The sequence below is a fragment of the Labrus bergylta genome, chromosome 7, assembly GCF_963930695.1.
Source record: "Labrus bergylta chromosome 7, fLabBer1.1, whole genome shotgun sequence".
Classification (NCBI taxonomy): Eukaryota; Metazoa; Chordata; class Actinopteri; order Labriformes; family Labridae; genus Labrus; species Labrus bergylta.
Window position 1 is genome coordinate 29,784,239 of NC_089201.1, and position 17,427 is coordinate 29,801,665.

Sequence of the window (17,427 nt, forward strand, 5' to 3'; positions counted from 1 at the left end):
CTCACACCAATAATAGCTCAACAATGTTATTTATTGCTTCAGTGATTTTACTTAATGTTTTCTGCCATGTTATTGACCGTGACACTCTTCGGTTCACTGCACAGCTCGGGAAAAGCTCACAGGTCCAGCAGAAACCACGACCTTTGGCCCAGCTGTCTCCTGATCCACAGCCTTGACATCTCTCTCTACAAGACAATCATACAAAACATGGTCAGATTCAACCGCATGTTGCTTTTTGAATTCTGCAGATTATACATTTATTTCTTACTTTTTCTGAAGCACAACGTTTCGCATGAGTTGCCTTGAGTAGAACTGCAAACAGTTGTACTGCAGTGTATGTACACCTGAACAAGACAGAGGGTTAGCACTGCAGTTTTTCCAAAGTAACATGGCGACCACTTTCCTCTCATTTCAATCCAAGAACGGAAAGCACACAAACTCTGTTATCAAGAAGATAATGTCATATTTCTGTGACCGAGGTCATAAAACTATAAAAATGTTATTAACATGACTCGATACTAAAGGATTTAGCAACTGCAGAGCGATGATCGTGAAGCTATTGTGCACATCTGACTTATTTCTTGAAAGGGATGGGATGCGCGCATAAACCACCGCGCCACCAGCGCCCCCACATCTGACTTATTTTAAGATCAAACAAGATTGGCAATACGTTTTGACCTACTTCCTAGCTTACATCTCTACTTGATAACATTGCAAATACCGCACGTAGCTAACTGTTAAAATTAGCTAGAAATATGGTGAAAGTGTTGGGTTAGTTGTTGTTTAATGTCATCTAACATTAGCACTCAATAACTTCTTAGCTAAAATTACGATACACAATAGACTACAAATCCCTAACTGCAATCATAGGTAGAAATTGGTGAAATGCTTGTATAAGCTGTTAATGTGTTATATGCAGTTTATCTTTTATTCTTTTATCTCTAAGGTCATGTGGTGAAATATTACAACTGGTCGTATTTCCATCAGTATCTGACTCACTAGCTGTAACACAGCATATGACAAAACAGCATGCAAGTCTCCCATCATGACATCAAAGGAAACTGGCTGTAGTGTGAATATGGAGAATACCAAATAATACTTTTGCAAATGTGATTGTTGATATATGTTTATTACCTGTTCCCTCAGGGGATCCACTGACAGTTGGTTCACGAAGGTAAACATTTTGAAAATGAAACGCTTGTAGTGACTTGGGAAATCCAGACCTGAAGAGGGACCAACTGGAACCAGTGATGACAAGTAGCGATCATCCCTGTTTGGACAACTGGATTGAGAGAAAGAAAAGTTTAGGCTTTTAAAAAAAAAAAAGAATTATCCCACTAAACAGATCTGGAAAGAACTACAATGTGTATCAAAACACATCACCATCAAGAGGACGATAGTTAAAATGTTTCGTACCCATCTATCAGAATGTCCCATTGGGGCAGACTGTGGGGGTTGGGGCTTGTGGTTGTCCAACAGCGTCCAAGAGTCAGGACAAGGTTAGGATCCGTTTTTTCAAGAAGTTGAACCTCCACGTACACAGGGTTCCTCAGTACTTTAGACACAGGATAGTCTGCCTCTGTATAGTAAGAGCTGTAGGCCACATCCGCTGTGACAGCAGGAGTACCAGTTAGTATGACAGCCAACATTGTGAAATTATTGACAAATAACACGAGCAGGCTGAGACATACATACCTTCATAACAACCCTTTGAGTTGCATTGTCCATTTGCTAACCTCAGGTGTACTCTGATAGGTCCAAAAGCCGCAACTGATAGAACAGGATTATCTAATGGTAATACTTGAACAACCAGAGTTTCCACAGAAGTGGCAGTGTACCTACACTGGAAGAGCAACCTGAAAAGGACAACTGGCATTATGTTTTTTGGTCATAACATTGTTTGGACTCAAGAGAAGTTTTGAAAAACGTTTCATGTACTCATAGCGGCTGTCTCTGGTAATGGCCCCCAGAGGCCCAACTCCAACTTCAAATGAGGAAGACATCCTGTTCTCATAGATTATGACCCCAGGCTCCTCCTACAAAAGGTGAAAAAAAAATTACAGTTATGATTATGTTATGTTATGAGATAATGAACTCCAAAGTTACTTTATAAAGGTCAAAAAGTCAGGAAAATGACGGTGTTACCATAACAACAGAGCCACAGGCAGTGATAGGAAATTGGTAGATGGCAAAGCCAGAGTTAGAGCCAACATATGTACAGAATTGACCTTCTCCCAACAGTGAAATTGACTCAAGATCGATATTGGGCAGAGTGGCATCTCTCGCCACTACTACAATGAACTGGGCATCCTTGGTACACTGGACAGTCACTGTTGTCATAAAAAACAGGAAATCATAGGTTAGAAGATTAGACATAATTGATCAAACGTAAAGTTAAAAACATTAGGAGGTTGAAAGATTAGTCTTTGAGGGCTATCTTTTCCTTCCGACTGCTATTGACAGTAGAGTTTTCAATTGATCAGTTAAACAAGAATTGTTAAATTGAGATTAACAACACAGTTCAAAAACATACCTGCCTTTCCAAAGTAGCACTTTTGCCCATCAAAGCAGCAGTTTATGGTTTCACAGTGATCAGCAGAGCAGTCAGAAGCTCCACATGGGATTCTCAATCTTTCCTCAACGTCACAGCTCTGGATGACAGGTATCTGTGGCACTGGATTCTGTGGTTGAGGGAACTGTGGGTCTTGGGGGGTTTGATCATATCGATCATATGAACCATGATAGTTATTAATTGGCGGTGCAGCAGGTTGTACTTTAGGATATTGAGGAGTCTTTGGCGGTGAAGGTGGGGCCGGTGGAAATTGAGGATTTTGAGGAGTCTGTGGCGGTGAAGGTGGGGCCGGTGGAAATTGAGGATTTTGAGGAGTCTGTGGCGGTGAAGGTGGGGCCGGTGGAAATTGAGGATTTTGAGGATCCCGAGGAGGTTGAAAGCCCTTTTTCAGCCACGGTAAGACCTGAGCGTCAACTTCAGTCCCAACTAAATACCCAAGCAGTGCTAGAGCCACAAAAGAAGTGGCACTCCAGTGCTTGGCCATGGTTTAACAGCAGTTTGGTCCAGAAAGTTCCCTGGTATATCACTTGTGCTGACAAATTTATATGTGACAAGGTTTGAAAAAAAACCTCTGAGGCCACACAACTACCAATCACAGCTCCCTGTCTTTTCTACAGCCACTCAAAAGCTTCAGGGTATTATTGTGCAATATTTTTTTTTTTTACATTATCAGGGCAAATGATTCAACATCTCTTTTGATAAAGCTCACAACTCATCAGTTGTGTTGGTAAAAGGAGGGGCTGGAACATGTCTCCTTCCTGATCACTGGTTTGGATGACATTTTGCCTCTTAAGTAAATATTGACATGTAAAACATTTGGGTCACAGTCACTCTTTTAAAGGTCACTATGGCCGTAGATTCTATTTGTAATTAGCTGTGTTTTTGTTTTTTTACCGTGAATTTGTAAGATAAGATGCAATCATTTGCCATCATTAAAAGACACTAAACACCTTAACAAAAGTCAAAACAAAGGGATTTATTACAATTACTTAGACTTAAAGATAACAAAGATCAAATTAGAAAGTAACTTAACAAAAGACAACAGACAATCCCTGACTGAGAGGCACAGCAGTCTCAACTCCAAACGTCTCCTCCAAAATGTTTCTCTTTCTGCAGCCATCACTGGTCTTTTAAACACTGTGGCCAGGTGTGCCTTGTTGTTCAATTAGTGGCTTCACCTGTGCTGGAGACAACAGGAAGTGGAGAAGGAACACACAGCACAGGGAAACATACAGCCTTAACACTACTCAAAGTGCTTTTACACCACAGGTCACACATACCTATTCATACCCATTCAGGCAGTGGTTGCTATGTGAAGTGGCCATCAGAAGTAACTAACCCCATTCATACACCAACTTGGAAATGTGGCTGCAGGAGCTGGGGATCAAACAGCCAACGTTTCAGTTGAGAGACAACCGACTCTACCAACTTAGCCACAGCCACCCCTAAAAAATTGAACTCAACACCTTTCTAAAAACATTTTCAACAAACATGGCTCATTAAACTCCCCTGAAGGATTGATTTCAGCAGCATTGTCGCGTTAGACTGACTTCACCTGAGCCAGGTGTGTGAAATAAAGTGTAGATAAAGATCTGGACTGAAAGAAATAAGATGACTTGGTTTCATCACCATTATCTAATTTCCTGAAGGTAAAATCTTCAGACATTTAAAATGTGACATGTTTATGTTTAATCTGTTAAAGATGGCCGACAGGAGCAGAGATATTAGCAAGTAGGTCTGATTTGATGTTGGATGCACAGAACCAACTGAAGAAGCTGTACGAGTCCGTCTGAAGATGATGATGAAGGACCGACAGGCAGCTCAACCTCCGTCCCGCATTTCTTTCACGTCTGTTTCCTTTCAGCAAAAGGAAGAGGAGCTTTGTGTCTGTTCATTGACGTTCTCTCTGGTGGAGTTTCAGAGGTTTTCAGAGACGTTTTTTCCTGCTCATCTCTCTCTTATTCTCAGCTTCTCTGGCTCTGACTTCACGTCATTCTCCACCACTGTTAGGCTGAAACTGTCTGTGGGACTGTCAGGCCTCTATAATAGTCTGTCTGTAATAGACAAATAGACAGACAGACTTTGTGTCCGAGCAGCTTCAGTCCATTCACGTCAGTCAAAATTACATTTATAAGACTAAGAAGACTCTTTTAGTCAAAGAATGATGCAGTATCATATAATTATTATAGCTTCGTAGGATACAGCTGAAAAATTGAGGGCTTGTTTTTTCTTATTTTAATAACTGCAAATTGTACATCATTTTGAGACATAATGATTGATTTTTTTGTTTAATGTAATTTATTTTCGTGTCATGAACACAAAGTGCCCAACCCTCATGGGCTCATAAGACTCCAAAGAATTCAGTTGCAGTGGTTCACATTTACAAATCATAACATTACAAAGTTGCCGGCTCCTGTCACAGTTCAGTCTTAAACAATGTGTTCTGTCTTTTTTCCACAGGCTTTACAAACAAAATCTGCTATAACAAAAGTTCCTTTTTTTAAAACACAACTCAAGTTTTTCATAATCGTCTAGCCAAAAGAAATCAACATAAATTGAAGACATTCTTTTAAAAAGAACATCCCTGATGTCAGCGTACATCGGGCAGTAAAACAAAAAGTGAATCTCGTTTTCAGTTTCTCCTAACTCACACAGCAAACAAACTGGGTCTTCCTCTGGCATGGCATTAAACCTGCCGGTCTCTACAGCTAAAGGCAATGTTCCTGAATGTAGCTGAGCGCAGAGGGATCTTTGTCTTTTGGTTAAATTAAACTTAACATATAGGCTTATGACGATAATGTGTTATTTCATTGATAGTTTTACCTAAATAAATCAACTGTAATAATTTGACACAATTCAAAAAGACCCATGACATTTCACTGTTACCAAGAAAATACCACCAACTTGGGAACAAAGCAAATCATAATTTTTGCAATATTAAATGCAGAAATATTATTTTGTCAAATAAACTGGTCGTTCATTTTTAACTTTTATATAATAATATGATCCATTACACACAAGTTGTTTTCTGGTGAAAATTTATCAGCACTATTTTTTAAAGATAATGTGATCAAGTAATACTTTGCTCAGAGGAAACAAGCTTTGCCATCTTGAGACAACTTTATAATTAACTTGCGACTAAGATAATAATATTAAAACAACAAATCTGTTAATACATAACATAAAGTAAAAATTACAATCTTAGCAGAGATTTTAAAAACATTTTACCAATCGTTGAACTGCTTGTCTGACTATTCTTAGCTATTTTTTGTATTGTAAGATATAAGACAGTCTTATCACGCATCAGTTGAATGTTTGGGAAAATTAAGATAAACAACATTACATAATAATTATATCTTTATTTATATAGCACTTTTCAATTTTTTCAAAACAATACATATACATTCTAATAGTCAGAGCAGGTCATAACTAGAGCTGGAAGTTATGTATACTAACTATTACCTTACTGCACTTGTATTCCATGACATGTACCCAACAGAGTGTAAATAGTTACTTCATAGACTAATATTATAACAAATCTTAATATGATTAGCTTGTGAATATGCATTTTCGAGGTTTCAATTACAAACAGCTCAGACGTGATTTTTTTCCGTTACAAAACCTCAAAACAAGTCTTCTTATAAATACTTGTTTTTCCTTTTTCAACTAAAACAGTTGTATCTTTCAATGCTCTTGACAGATCTCTACCACTGTACAAGATCAAAATGTAATGAATGTCCTATATGTTCTGACTAATATTAAACTTTGTATTACTAGCCTACACTTTGTGTTTTTTGACACATACTGTGCTTATACCAAGGGGAGATGGCATCATTATTGCGTTAAGAAATTACATTCTAAGTATTGTCTTCTCGTGCAAGGTAAAAAAATCTGGTCAAACCGACCCTTGCAATTTGCATACAGTGAATATTCAAACAATAAAATAAATGATTCTTCTTTTTTTTTTTCATCTTTTATTGTTTCGGACACATCATTATGATCACAGTTAAGTAAAAAATGCAATTTAATCAAATGCATGTAAAACAGTTTTTTGTTTCTCCTTTGGCTTTAAAAAACGGTATCCTTTTCAATGTTATCAAACACAGTTTACGCAGTGTTAATAACCCTGTATATCAAAGATAAAGTATTTCTTCACAGTTCAACTCACTCCAGTTAATTCCAATCAAATACTGATACTAATATTAATACATAGATTTTCAGAAAATAAAAATGCCATTGTACCAACATTTTTTTCTGAGACTGTGTCAGACACGAGTTGATTTAACTATCATAATTTTTGAAGCTGTATTTAGTTGTGCTATTTTGCATAAATTAATTGAACTCAGAAATGTTTTTTTATGTTTTTTCCCTCCTTAAGAGGGTAATAAAAACTTTCATTCAAATTTAATCATATACGACTTCACCACTTAATAAAGCTTAAAACGGTATCAGGTAAAATTACTTATTGCAGACAGAGTGTCAAAACTCAATTCATGGAGGACATTTGTATTATATACTGTATATATTTTCAATTGTGAAGAAAACTTGACTACAATAATTTGTGGACCAATGACCCAACTTAAGAACTAGTCTTTTAAGGCAAATTACAACTTATATTTATATACCACAATTGACTGAAAATATGTTCATTATTGCTTTTAATTTCTTTTACAAAAGGTTCTTTTCATTTTGCTTTTTACTGCTTATCACGGACAATGATCACAGGTCCAACAGAGACCACAACCTTTGGCTCGTCTGTCTTCTGCTCCACAGCCTCGACATCTCTTTCTACAGACAGACAGTCATACAAACATGGTCAGATGTATGCATCAATGTACCCATTTATTCATGTTTCTTCTGAATTCTGCAGATAAGAAAATAGCCACTTACTTTTCCTGTAGCATGACGGTTCGCAGGAGTGTCCCGATATGGCAGAGCAAACCGCTGTACTGCAGTGAAGGAACACCTATACAAGAGAAATGGTGTTGGCCAATCTAATATTTATGCATCAATTTCTTATGTTAGGATTTATAATCATATACCTGTTCCCTCAGTTGTTCCATTGACTCTTTGTTCACAAAGGTAAACATTTTGAAAATGAAACGCCTGTAGTGACTTGGGAAATCAAGACCTGAGGAGGGACCAACTGGAACCAGTGATGACAAGTAGCGATCATCCCTGTTTGGACAACTGGATTGAGATAAAGAAAAGTTAAGGCAATGACAATAATATAACAATGGATAAGAAGGTTCAAAAGTCTTCCTGATGTATGCTGGTGATGTACTATGTAAAGTTTTAAGTCAATTTCTTTGTATTAAACAGAACCAAGTAGTTTCTTGGTCATATATCACTCCACCTTCTCTACTTTTCACTGGTTTTACCACATAAAATGCAACTTTTCAATTGTAAAAAGATAAATATATAAGCTATGAATTGATATTTTTATATAATGAATCTATATTTTCTTTGACAAATAAATGTAAGAAGAAGAAGAAGTTTAAGGAAATAAATTAATGTAGCCTATTTGTTAATAAATATAATAAAGTAGCTTACTGAATAGTTATTAGATAATGGATAAGGGGAAGGATTTTTTAAGTTTTCACTTCGTCCAACTCCTTTTTCGGAAGTGTTAATCAAATTTAACGTAGTGTTTGAGAATTTCTTTAGCACTATACTTGTCAAAAAACAAACAAGCGCAAAACAGAATTTTATCTGTCTGCTTGTTTGCAGGTTCCTTATTTGTAGTTTTTTAACAATGTTTGAAACCAAAATCTTACGTCAAAAATCATATCAATTTCAATCAATCAATCAATCATTATTTGTATAGCACCAATTCATAATAACTGCTATCTTGAGACCCTTACAAAAGAGCATATGGGATAATATCCAGGCAGGAGTTCTCCTTTGTATTCCTCGCGTTGCGGTTGTCCACACTCCCTTGCTGCTGAGGTGGAGGTCGGAGCAGGCTGTGCATGAATGACGATGGCCATGGTTTATGGTACGACACAGTCTGATGGTGGTGGCTAGGCGCTGGGTGATGGTTAGGATGGCACAGTCCGATGGTAGTGGCTGGGCATTTAAAGCCAGTATTTTTATAGCACTACTTTCCAGACTGATTAGTGATAATATGAGACCAATAAAGATGTGCAAACTCTTACAATTATGTAACCCACTGTGATGAAAAGGACAATGTTAAATGTTTCGTACCCATCTATCAGAATGTCCCATTGGGGCAGACTGTGGGGGTTGGGGCTTGTGGTTGTCCAACAGCGTCCAAGAGTCAGGAAAAGGTTAGGATCCGTTTTTTCAAGAAGTTGAACCTCCGCGTACACAAAGTTCCTCAGTACTGTAGTCACAGGATAGTCTGCCTCTGTATAGTAAGAGCTGTAGGCCACATCCGCTGTGACAGCAGGAGTACCAGTTAGTATGACAGCCAACATTGTGAAATTATTGACAAATAACACGAGCAGGCTGAGACATACATACCTTCATAACAACCCTTTGAGTTGCATTGTCCATTTGCCAACCTCAAGTGTACTCTGATAGGTCCAAAAGCCGCAACTGATAGAAAAGGATTATCTAATGGTAATAGTTGAACAACCAGAGTTTCCACAGAAGTGGCAGTGTACCTACACTGGAAGAGCAACCTGAAAAGGACAACTGGCATTATGTTTTTTGGTCATAACATTGTTTGATTGTTTGACTCAAGAGAAGTTTAAAAAAAAAACGTTTCATGTACTCATAGCTGCTGTCTCTGGTAATGGCCCCCAGAGGCCCAACTCCAACTTCAAATGAGGAAGACATCCTGTTCTCATAGATTATGACCCCAGGCTCCTCCTACAAAATGTGAAAAAAAAATTACAGTTGGGATAATGAACTCCAAAGTTACTTTATAAAGGTCAAAAAGTCAGGAAAATGACGGTGTTACCATAACAACAGAGCCACATGCAGTGACAGGAAATTGGTAGATGGCAAAGCCAGAGTTAGAGCCAACATGTGTACAGCCTTGACCTTCTCCCAACAGTGAAATTGACTCAAGATCGATATTGGGCAGAGTGGCATCTCTCGCCACCACTACAATGAACTGGGCATCCTTGGTACACTGGACAGTCACTGTTGTCATAAAAACAGGAAATCATAGGTTAGAATATTAGACATAATTGACCAAAAGTAAATGGAACAAGGCTAAAGTAATTAAATCTAGTATTTCAGGGTAAACTGTAATTGGTTATGTTAAATTACCTGTATGCTAACATCCACATGCTAAAGGACTTTCAATAAAAATCCAAATAGACCGATATTTTTTATTATAGTTTAGCATCATTGCATTCCAACTTTCTTTACTTACCAAATAATGGGAATCTAGAGCTCAATTGAATTTTTTTTTTGTCTTAAAAAAGGGCATTGAAAATGTTGAAAAATTGACTAGAGTCCACTTTATATTCGTCAAGACTTTTATTTCCAAACCTACCTGCTTTTCCAAAATGGCACTGTCGACCATCAAAGCAGCAGCTGATGGCTTCACATGCAGCAGCAGAGATATAAGGATTTCCACATGGCACTTTCTGGCTCTCTGCAACCTCACACGTCTCAAAACGTGCCTGTAGAGATGTAGGTTTATATTGTGGCTGCGGTTGATATGGTTGCTGCGGTTGATGTGGTTGATGTGGTTGCTGCGGTTGAGATGGTTGATGTGGTTGCTGCGGTTGAGATGGCTCCTGTGGGTTATGTGGTAGTTGTGGTTGAGATGGTTGAGATGGATTTTCAGGGGGCTCATAAATAGAATATGTTCTAGGACTTACCCTTTTCCCTTCAGGATATTGAGGATAACTTGGGAAATGAGGGTATTGAGGAAACTTCTTTGGAGGAGGCACTTGGAACTGTGGCATTTGAGGGTATTGAGGAAACTTCTTTGGAGGAGGCACTTGGAATTGTGGCATTTGAGGGTATTGAGTAAACTTCTTTGGAGGAGGCATTTGGAACTGTGGCGTTTGAGGGTATTGAGGAGCCTTCTTTGGAGGAGGCATTTGGAATTGTGGCATTTGAGGGTGTTGAGGATCATGTGGTGGTGGAGGCTGGACCTGTGGCTTTTGAGGGTATTGAGGAGCCTGAGGATGTTGAGGCACTTGGAACTGTGGCATTTGAGGGTATTGAGGAGGCACTTGGAATTGTGGCATTTGAGGGTATTGAGGATCCTGTGGTGGTCGAGGCTGGACCTGTGGCTTTTGAGGGTATTGAGGATCCTGTGGTGGTGGAGGCTGGACCTGTGGCTTTTGAGGGTATTGAGGAGCCTGAGGCCGTTGAGGCACTTGGAACTGTGGCGTTTGAGGGTATTGAGGATCCTGTGGTGGTCGAGGCTGGACCTGTGGCTTTTGAGGGTATTGAGGATCATGTGGTGGTGGAGGCTGGACCTGTGGCTTTTGAGGGTATTGAGGATCCTGTGGTGGTGGAGGCTGGACCTGTGGCTTTTGAGGGTATTGAGGATCCTGTGGTGGTGGAGGCTGGACCTGTGGCTTTTGAGGGTATTGAGGATCATGTGGTGGTGGAGGCTGGACCTGTGGCGTTTGAGGGTATTGAGGATCATGTGGTGGTGGAGGCTGGACCTGTGGCTTTTGAGGGTATTGAGGATCATGTGGTGGTGGAGGCTGGACCTGTGGCTTTTGAGGGTATTGAGGATCCTGTGGTGGTGGAGGCTGGACCTGTGGCTTTTGAGGGTATTGAGGATCCTGTGGTGGTGGAGGCTGGACCTGTGGCTTTTGAGGGTATTGAGGATCCTGAGGCTGTTGAGGCACTTGGACCTGTGGCGTTTGAGGGTATTGAGGATCCTGAGGCCGTTGAGGCACTTGGAACTGTGGCGTTTGAGGGTATTGAGGATCCTGTGGTGGTGGAGGCTGGACCTGTGGCTTTTGAGGGTATTGAGGATCCTGAGGCTGTTGAGGCACTTGGAACTGTGGCTTTTGAGGGTATTGAGGATCCTGAGGCCGTTGAGGCACTTGGAACTGTGGCGTTTGAGGGTATTGAGGATCCTGTGGTGGTGGAGGCTGGACCTGTGGCTTTTGAGGGTATTGAGGAGCCTGAGGCCGCTGAGGCACTTGGAACTGTGGCGTTTGAGGGTATTGAGGATCATGTGGTGGTGGAGGCTGGACCTGTGGCTTTTGAGGGTATTGAGGATCCTGTGGTGGTGGAGGCTGGACCTGTGGCTTTTGAGGGTATTGAGGATCATGTGGTGGTGGAGGCTGGACCTGTGGCGTTTGAGGGTATTGAGGATCCTGTGGTGGTGGAGGCTGGAACTGTGGCGTTTGAGGGTATTGAGGATCCTGTGGTGGTGGAGGCTGGACCTGTGGCTTTTGAGGGTATTGAGGATCCTGAGGCTGTTGAGGCACTTGGAACTGTGGCGTTTGAGGGTAGTGAGGAGCCTTCTTTGGAGGAGGCACTTGGAATTGTGGCATTTGGGGGTATTGAGGATATTGTGGTGGTGGAGGCTGGACCTGTGGCTTTTGAGGGTATTGAGGATCCTGTGGTGGTGGAGGCTGGACCTGTGGCTTTTGAGGGTATTGAGGATCATGTGGTGGTGGAGGCTGGACCTGTGGCTTTTGAGGGTATTGAGGATCCTGTGGTGGTGGAGGCTGGACCTGTGGCTTTTGAGGGTATTGAGGATCCTGTGGTGGTGGAGGCTGGACCTGTGGCTTTTGAGGGTATTGAGGATCCTGAGGCTGTTGAGGCACTTGGAACTGTGGCGTTTGAGGGTATTGAGGATCCTGAGGCCGTTGAGGCACTTGGAACTGTGGCGTTTGAGGGTATTGAGGATCCTGTGGTGGTGGAGGCTGGACCTGTGGCTTTTGAGGGTATTGAGGAGCCTGAGGCCGTTGAGGCACTTGGAACTGTGGCGTTTGAGGGTATTGAGGATCATGTGGTGGTGGAGGCTGGACCTGTGGCTTTTGAGGGTATTGAGGATCCTGTGGTGGTGGAGGCTGGACCTGTGGCTTTTGAGGGTATTGAGGATCATGTGGTGGTGGAGGCTGGACCTGTGACGTTTGAGGGTATTGAGGATCCTGTGGTGGTGGAGGCTGGAACTGTGGCGTTTGAGGGTATTGAGGATCCTGTGGTGGTGGAGGCTGGACCTGTGGCTTTTGATGGTATTGAGGATCCTGAGGCTGTTGAGGCACTTGGAACTGTGGCGTTTGAGGGTATTGAGGAGCCTTCTTTGGAGGAGGAACTTGGAATTGTGGCATTTGAGGGTATTGAGGATACTGTGGTGGTGGAGGATGGACCTGTGGCTTTTGAGGGTATTGAGGATCATGTGGTGGTGGAGGCTGGACCTGTGGCTTTTGAGGGTATTGAGGATCATGTGGTGGTGGAGGCTGGACCTGTGGCTTTTGAGGGTATTGAGGATCCTGTGGTGGTGGAGGCTGGACCTGTGGCTTTTGAGGGTATTGAGGATCCTGAGGCTGTTGAGGCACTTGGAACTGTGGCGTTTGAGGGTATTGAGGATCCTGAGGCCGTTGAGGCACTTGGAACTGTGGCGTTTGAGGGTATTGAGGATCCTGTGGTGGTGGAGGCTGGACCTGTGGCTTTTGAGGGTATTGAGGATCCTGAGGCTGTTGAGGCACTTGGAACTGTGGCGTTTGAGGGTATTGAGGATCCTGAGGCCGTTGAGGCACTTGGAACTGTGGCGTTTGAGGGTATTGAGGATCCTGTGGTGGTGGAGGCTGGACCTGTGGCTTTTGAGGGTATTGAGGATCCTGAGGCCGTTGAGGCACTTGGAACTGTGGCGTTTGAGGGTATTGAGGATCATGTGGTGGTGGAGGCTGGACCTGTGGCGTTTGAGGGTATTGAGGATCCTGTGGTGGTGGAGGCTGGAACTGTGGCGTTTGAGGGTATTGAGGATCCTGTGGTGGTGGAGGCTGGACCTGTGGCTTTTGAGGGTATTGAGGATCCTGTGGTGGTGGAGGCTGGACCTGTGGCTTTTGAGGGTATTGAGGATCATGTGGTGGTGGAGGCTGGACCTGTGGCGTTTGAGGGTATTGAGGATCCTGTGGTGGTGGAGGCTGGAACTGTGGCGTTTGAGGGTATTGAGGATCCTGTGGTGGTGGAGGCTGGACCTGTGGCTTTTGAGGGTATTGAGGATCCTGAGGCTGTTGAGGCACTTGGAACTGTGGCGTTTGAGGGTATTGAGGAGCCTTCTTTGGAGGAGGCACTTGGAATTGTGGCATTTGAGGGTATTGAGGATACCGTGGTGGTGGAGGCTGGACCTGTGGCTTTTGAGGGTATTGAGGATCCTGTGGTGGTGGAGGCTGGACCTGTGGCTTTTGAGGGTATTGAGGATCCTGTGGCAGACTCCACAGCTTTTGTTGTGTCACTTGAGCTTCTACCTCTGTCCCAGCTAAGCATCCTAGCAGTGCTAGAATCATGAAAGACGTCTCAGTCCAGAGCTTCGCCATGGTTTGACAGCAGTTTGATATCTACAGTCCCCAAATATACAATGTAAGCTGCCACCTTTATATGCAACTAAGCTTGGTGTGGGAAAAGACACCTCTAAGGCCAAATCACCACCAAACATAGCAGACTATCGTTTTAATAGCCAATAAAAACCCTCCGATTATGTGTTTTTTTTCCCACGCCACTGAAGTGGAAGTTTTGATTTGCCCTTTGGCAAGTCAAGAGGATCAGTTGTACGGGTGGACATGAGGATGAAACATGTGTTCAGGTTACTGAGTTAGATAACAGTTTGACATTGAAATTGATTAGGTCACAAAAACCTTTAGAAAGGTCCTAGTGGCCCCATAATTTATTAGTCAAATATTTATTTTGCTAGTGCAAGGCCCTATCCAGTTTGCTACATAAGCAGTTTGTCTTTAGCTCTGGAGATCAAATATTTTTATGACATTGAGAAGTAGGCCAAATCACAAGACAGATTATATAGATCTCTACCTCCAATTATTTTTTAAAGATAATTTATGCCAAACTTTATGGAAGTTTACCAGCTCCATTGAACTGGCAACTGCAACAAGCAGAAAGGTTTCAGTAAAAATGTCTTGGCAAAGTCTGCTTTAAACCACAAACAAAAACTGAACATACAGGTGATGCCTACATTTTAGATAAAACGCTGTCCAGTCAGTGTTTTTAAAGTCTCAGTGTTGCATCCATAACTATCATGGCTTAACAAATTCTCAAATTTAAAGGATACCTATTTAAGGTACATTGAATTTGTAATTGTAATGAGTAATATAATCCACTCACTGAAAATCTGCCTGTTTTCACATCTTCAACTATTGCTATATACGTAAGTGTATTAAATACAATCAGGCGTGTAAAGTGCAAGACAGATGAAACACGTTTTTGACTGAGATAAAAAAAAAACGTTTTTCTAATTTATATCTCACTCGATTAAATATCATTAGTTTATGACGTGAGGTAAAATACAGAATAACATTGTTGTTTACTTAAAATCATACAGCCATTATATAATTTTACATTGTATTCAAACTAATTTAAAGTAATGGGCCATTCCAGCCAATTCCACTTCAGCAGTGGTCTGATTATTGTTGTCTTTTATTTCTACAGATTCCTCAGTATAGCACACACACACACACACACACACACACACACACACACACACACACACACACACACACACACACACACACACACACACACCAGGCACGGGTAGGGGGAGCACAGACAGTTCTCACCAGACCAGCATTCATGTTTCAGACCAGCACTCAGACAAATTACAATTCATTCATTCTACTAGCTACGCTTCACTGGAAATGGTATGTTTTTTGTTCTCATATCTCCATCAAGTCACTTCAATAAACCTTCAACTCAACTTTAATAACGGCTGGAAAATCATTGTTTGCATCTGCGTAAGACTTCACCCCTACCTGTGTATTAATGACAATAAATGGAGCAAAGGAAAAAAAAATGGAAAATTACCATTACAACATGGGATATGTTTAACATTATATTTCTTCCTCAACTGTAAATGGAAAGACAATATACTAACCTAAATACAGAGACTATTGTTTACATATTTTTATTTACAGGCGTACTGGGATGTAACGTTCATGTTAACATCTATTAAAGATTATTATTATTATATATGAAGGAAATGATAGTAGGGTTGAAAGTAGATATTTCTTCTGTTTAAAGGAGTTTTAGTCATAAAAACAATCAATGGTTTTTAAGCGTAACTCAACTTTAGAGCTCACTTGAAGAACTTTCAGTCTGTGTTGATTTGGCACCCCTGTAGCTGTCACAGAAAATTATATTTCTTTGAACAGGATTTTGTTGTAATTACAGAGAAAATGTTTTATTTTGAAATGTTCTATGCTCTGTTACTGACACCTACTGGTCTAATTGTGTATTACGCTGAGTGTTCAGCATGTTAAATTGAAGCAATAAAACGTGCTGCCAGAACAGTGGCGGTTCTACACCACTTTTACTGAAGGGGCCAAACTGGGCCCAGTTGTTTTGTCAGAGGGGAACATTAAACCAGGTGAAAAATAGACTGAATGAAAATGAAATACCATGATTTATATTTGTTTCAGTAACAGAATTTAATACTAGATTTGTGAGTCCGGTTGTTGAGTCAAATACTAGGGGGGGGCTCTTCCTTTTGGAGGGGTGGCCACAGGGGGGACCAAGCTCATTGTTACAGGGGCCGCTGTTGGCCCCTGCCTAGAACCGCCCATGTGCCAGAAGCTAGCACCAACGGTAGGACACAGATGAAGGAGACACTAAAAGACTGCAAAGCCTAAACATTTCCGGTTAGAAGGCGCACACGGTATGTAATTGTATTTTTATTTGTAACGGACATTTTGTTTTTGTATAGTCATCTGTGCTCATAAATGCTTGTGTCTTTATTTACTTCATTTTAGCATTTCACTGTGTTTGCTGACAAAAGGAAAATAATAAATATTGGTCAAACATCAGTTGGAGCGTGCAGGGCTTAGCTGTACCAGATGATGAAGAAACTTTGGGAGCGGTTATAACCCCTATGAATAAATATGCTGATCTTGTCCCGTATATGTGTAAATAGTGTTTTCTATTAAAAAATCTCATCCTTGGGGCGCCGGTAGCCTAGAATTTGGTGTGTTGACACTGAAGTCCTCAACAGTGTGTGCCCGGGTGCGACCTGTGTTGCATATCCTGCCTGTTGTTCCCTGATGTTGTTCTCTCCCCATTGTTTGACTTTATCCAATGTTCTGTCATGAAAAAAGGCATAAAAAGCCCTATAAATATAAAAAACTAAATACAAATCTAATCCTGAATCCACATCCTGCAGGCTCATGGAGAACAGTTTCTGTGGAAAAGGGGGAAAAACTTGGGCTTTACCTTCGATTAAAAAGTGTTTTTTACTGTGGCTGACAAGAGCTACTGACCTGCAACAGCTGAAATTACTAATATTTGAAAAAACATGCATCAAAATTTTGAAAACGACTTAATTCAAAAGCAGATGCAAGTGTCAAAAACAAATGGAGCAAGCTGCAAATAAACAAAAAGTGCTGTGATAAGCCAAAAGAACTGTTTTAACATCAAATGCACTACAGTGATGCTCCATAAAGAAATATATAGCCTATAGCCTATCTAAAAAAAACAACTAGACAAACTGCAAATCCAGTCTTCAACATTGAGTGCACAGGCCTGTGGGAGGGGGGAGCTAACTTTGCAGAGCTATTGGCCCATCCAACACTCACTCATTTCACTCCCTTTTTAATAGATCAATGCCTGTTTCATTTAACTGATAGAGGGTTAACATTCTCAGTCTTTCTATTGTATGTATGTGTCTAAGTGTGAGTGTATGAATACGTGTATAGGTTACTGTATATGTGTTTATATTTAATTTTGTTTTG

General features: G+C 41.0%; 2 protein-coding genes across 2 annotated transcripts; both read right to left on the reverse strand.

The window, feature by feature from the left end:
• Positions 1 to 12: 12 nt before the first annotated feature.
• On the reverse strand, positions 13 to 3,645 carry LOC110001981 (zona pellucida sperm-binding protein 4-like). Its single transcript, XM_065957350.1, has 8 exons — positions 2,534 to 3,645; positions 2,146 to 2,330; positions 1,939 to 2,036; positions 1,696 to 1,856; positions 1,417 to 1,609; positions 1,135 to 1,282; positions 269 to 344; positions 13 to 185 (listed from the first exon to the last, which is right to left on the reverse strand). Exons 1-8 carry the CDS (start codon positions 3,054 to 3,056, stop codon positions 94 to 96), a joined length of 1,476 nt encoding a protein of 491 aa, XP_065813422.1. The 5' UTR covers positions 3,057 to 3,645; the 3' UTR covers positions 13 to 93.
• Positions 3,646 to 7,177: 3,532 nt separating this feature from the next.
• Positions 7,178 to 14,013, reverse strand: LOC136179677 (zona pellucida sperm-binding protein 4-like). Its single transcript, XM_065956658.1, has 10 exons — positions 13,933 to 14,013; positions 10,837 to 11,325; positions 10,044 to 10,218; positions 9,501 to 9,685; positions 9,312 to 9,409; positions 9,059 to 9,219; positions 8,780 to 8,972; positions 7,615 to 7,762; positions 7,463 to 7,538; positions 7,178 to 7,360 (listed from the first exon to the last, which is right to left on the reverse strand). Exons 1-10 carry the CDS (start codon positions 14,011 to 14,013, stop codon positions 7,269 to 7,271), a joined length of 1,698 nt encoding a protein of 565 aa, XP_065812730.1. The 3' UTR covers positions 7,178 to 7,268.
• Between the last annotated feature and the right edge of the window lie 3,414 nt (positions 14,014 to 17,427).

Bases quoted from the DNA above. Each gene is read 5' to 3' on its own strand.
- LOC110001981 (XM_065957350.1), bottom strand. From the start codon at position 3,056: ATGGCCAAGCACTGGAGTGCCACTTCTTTTGTGGCTCTAGCACTGCTT. The intron at 2,331-2,533 runs GTATGTTTTTGA...TTATGACAACAG, and splicing joins GTGCTACTTTGGAAAGGCAG to TGACTGTCCAGTGTACCAAG. The intron at 186-268 runs GTAAGAAATAAA...ATTGTCTTGTAG, and splicing joins AACGTTGTGCTTCAGAAAAA to AGAGAGATGTCAAGGCTGTG.
- LOC136179677 (XM_065956658.1), bottom strand. From the start codon at position 14,013: ATGGCGAAGCTCTGGACTGAGACGTCTTTCATGATTCTAGCACTGCTA. The intron at 9,220-9,311 runs GTACATGAAACG...TGTCCTTTTCAG, and splicing joins ACCAGAGACAGCAGCTATGA to GTTGCTCTTCCAGTGTAGGT. The intron at 8,973-9,058 runs GTATGTATGTCT...CTGCTGTCACAG, and splicing joins CTCAAAGGGTTGTTATGAAG to CGGATGTGGCCTACAGCTCT.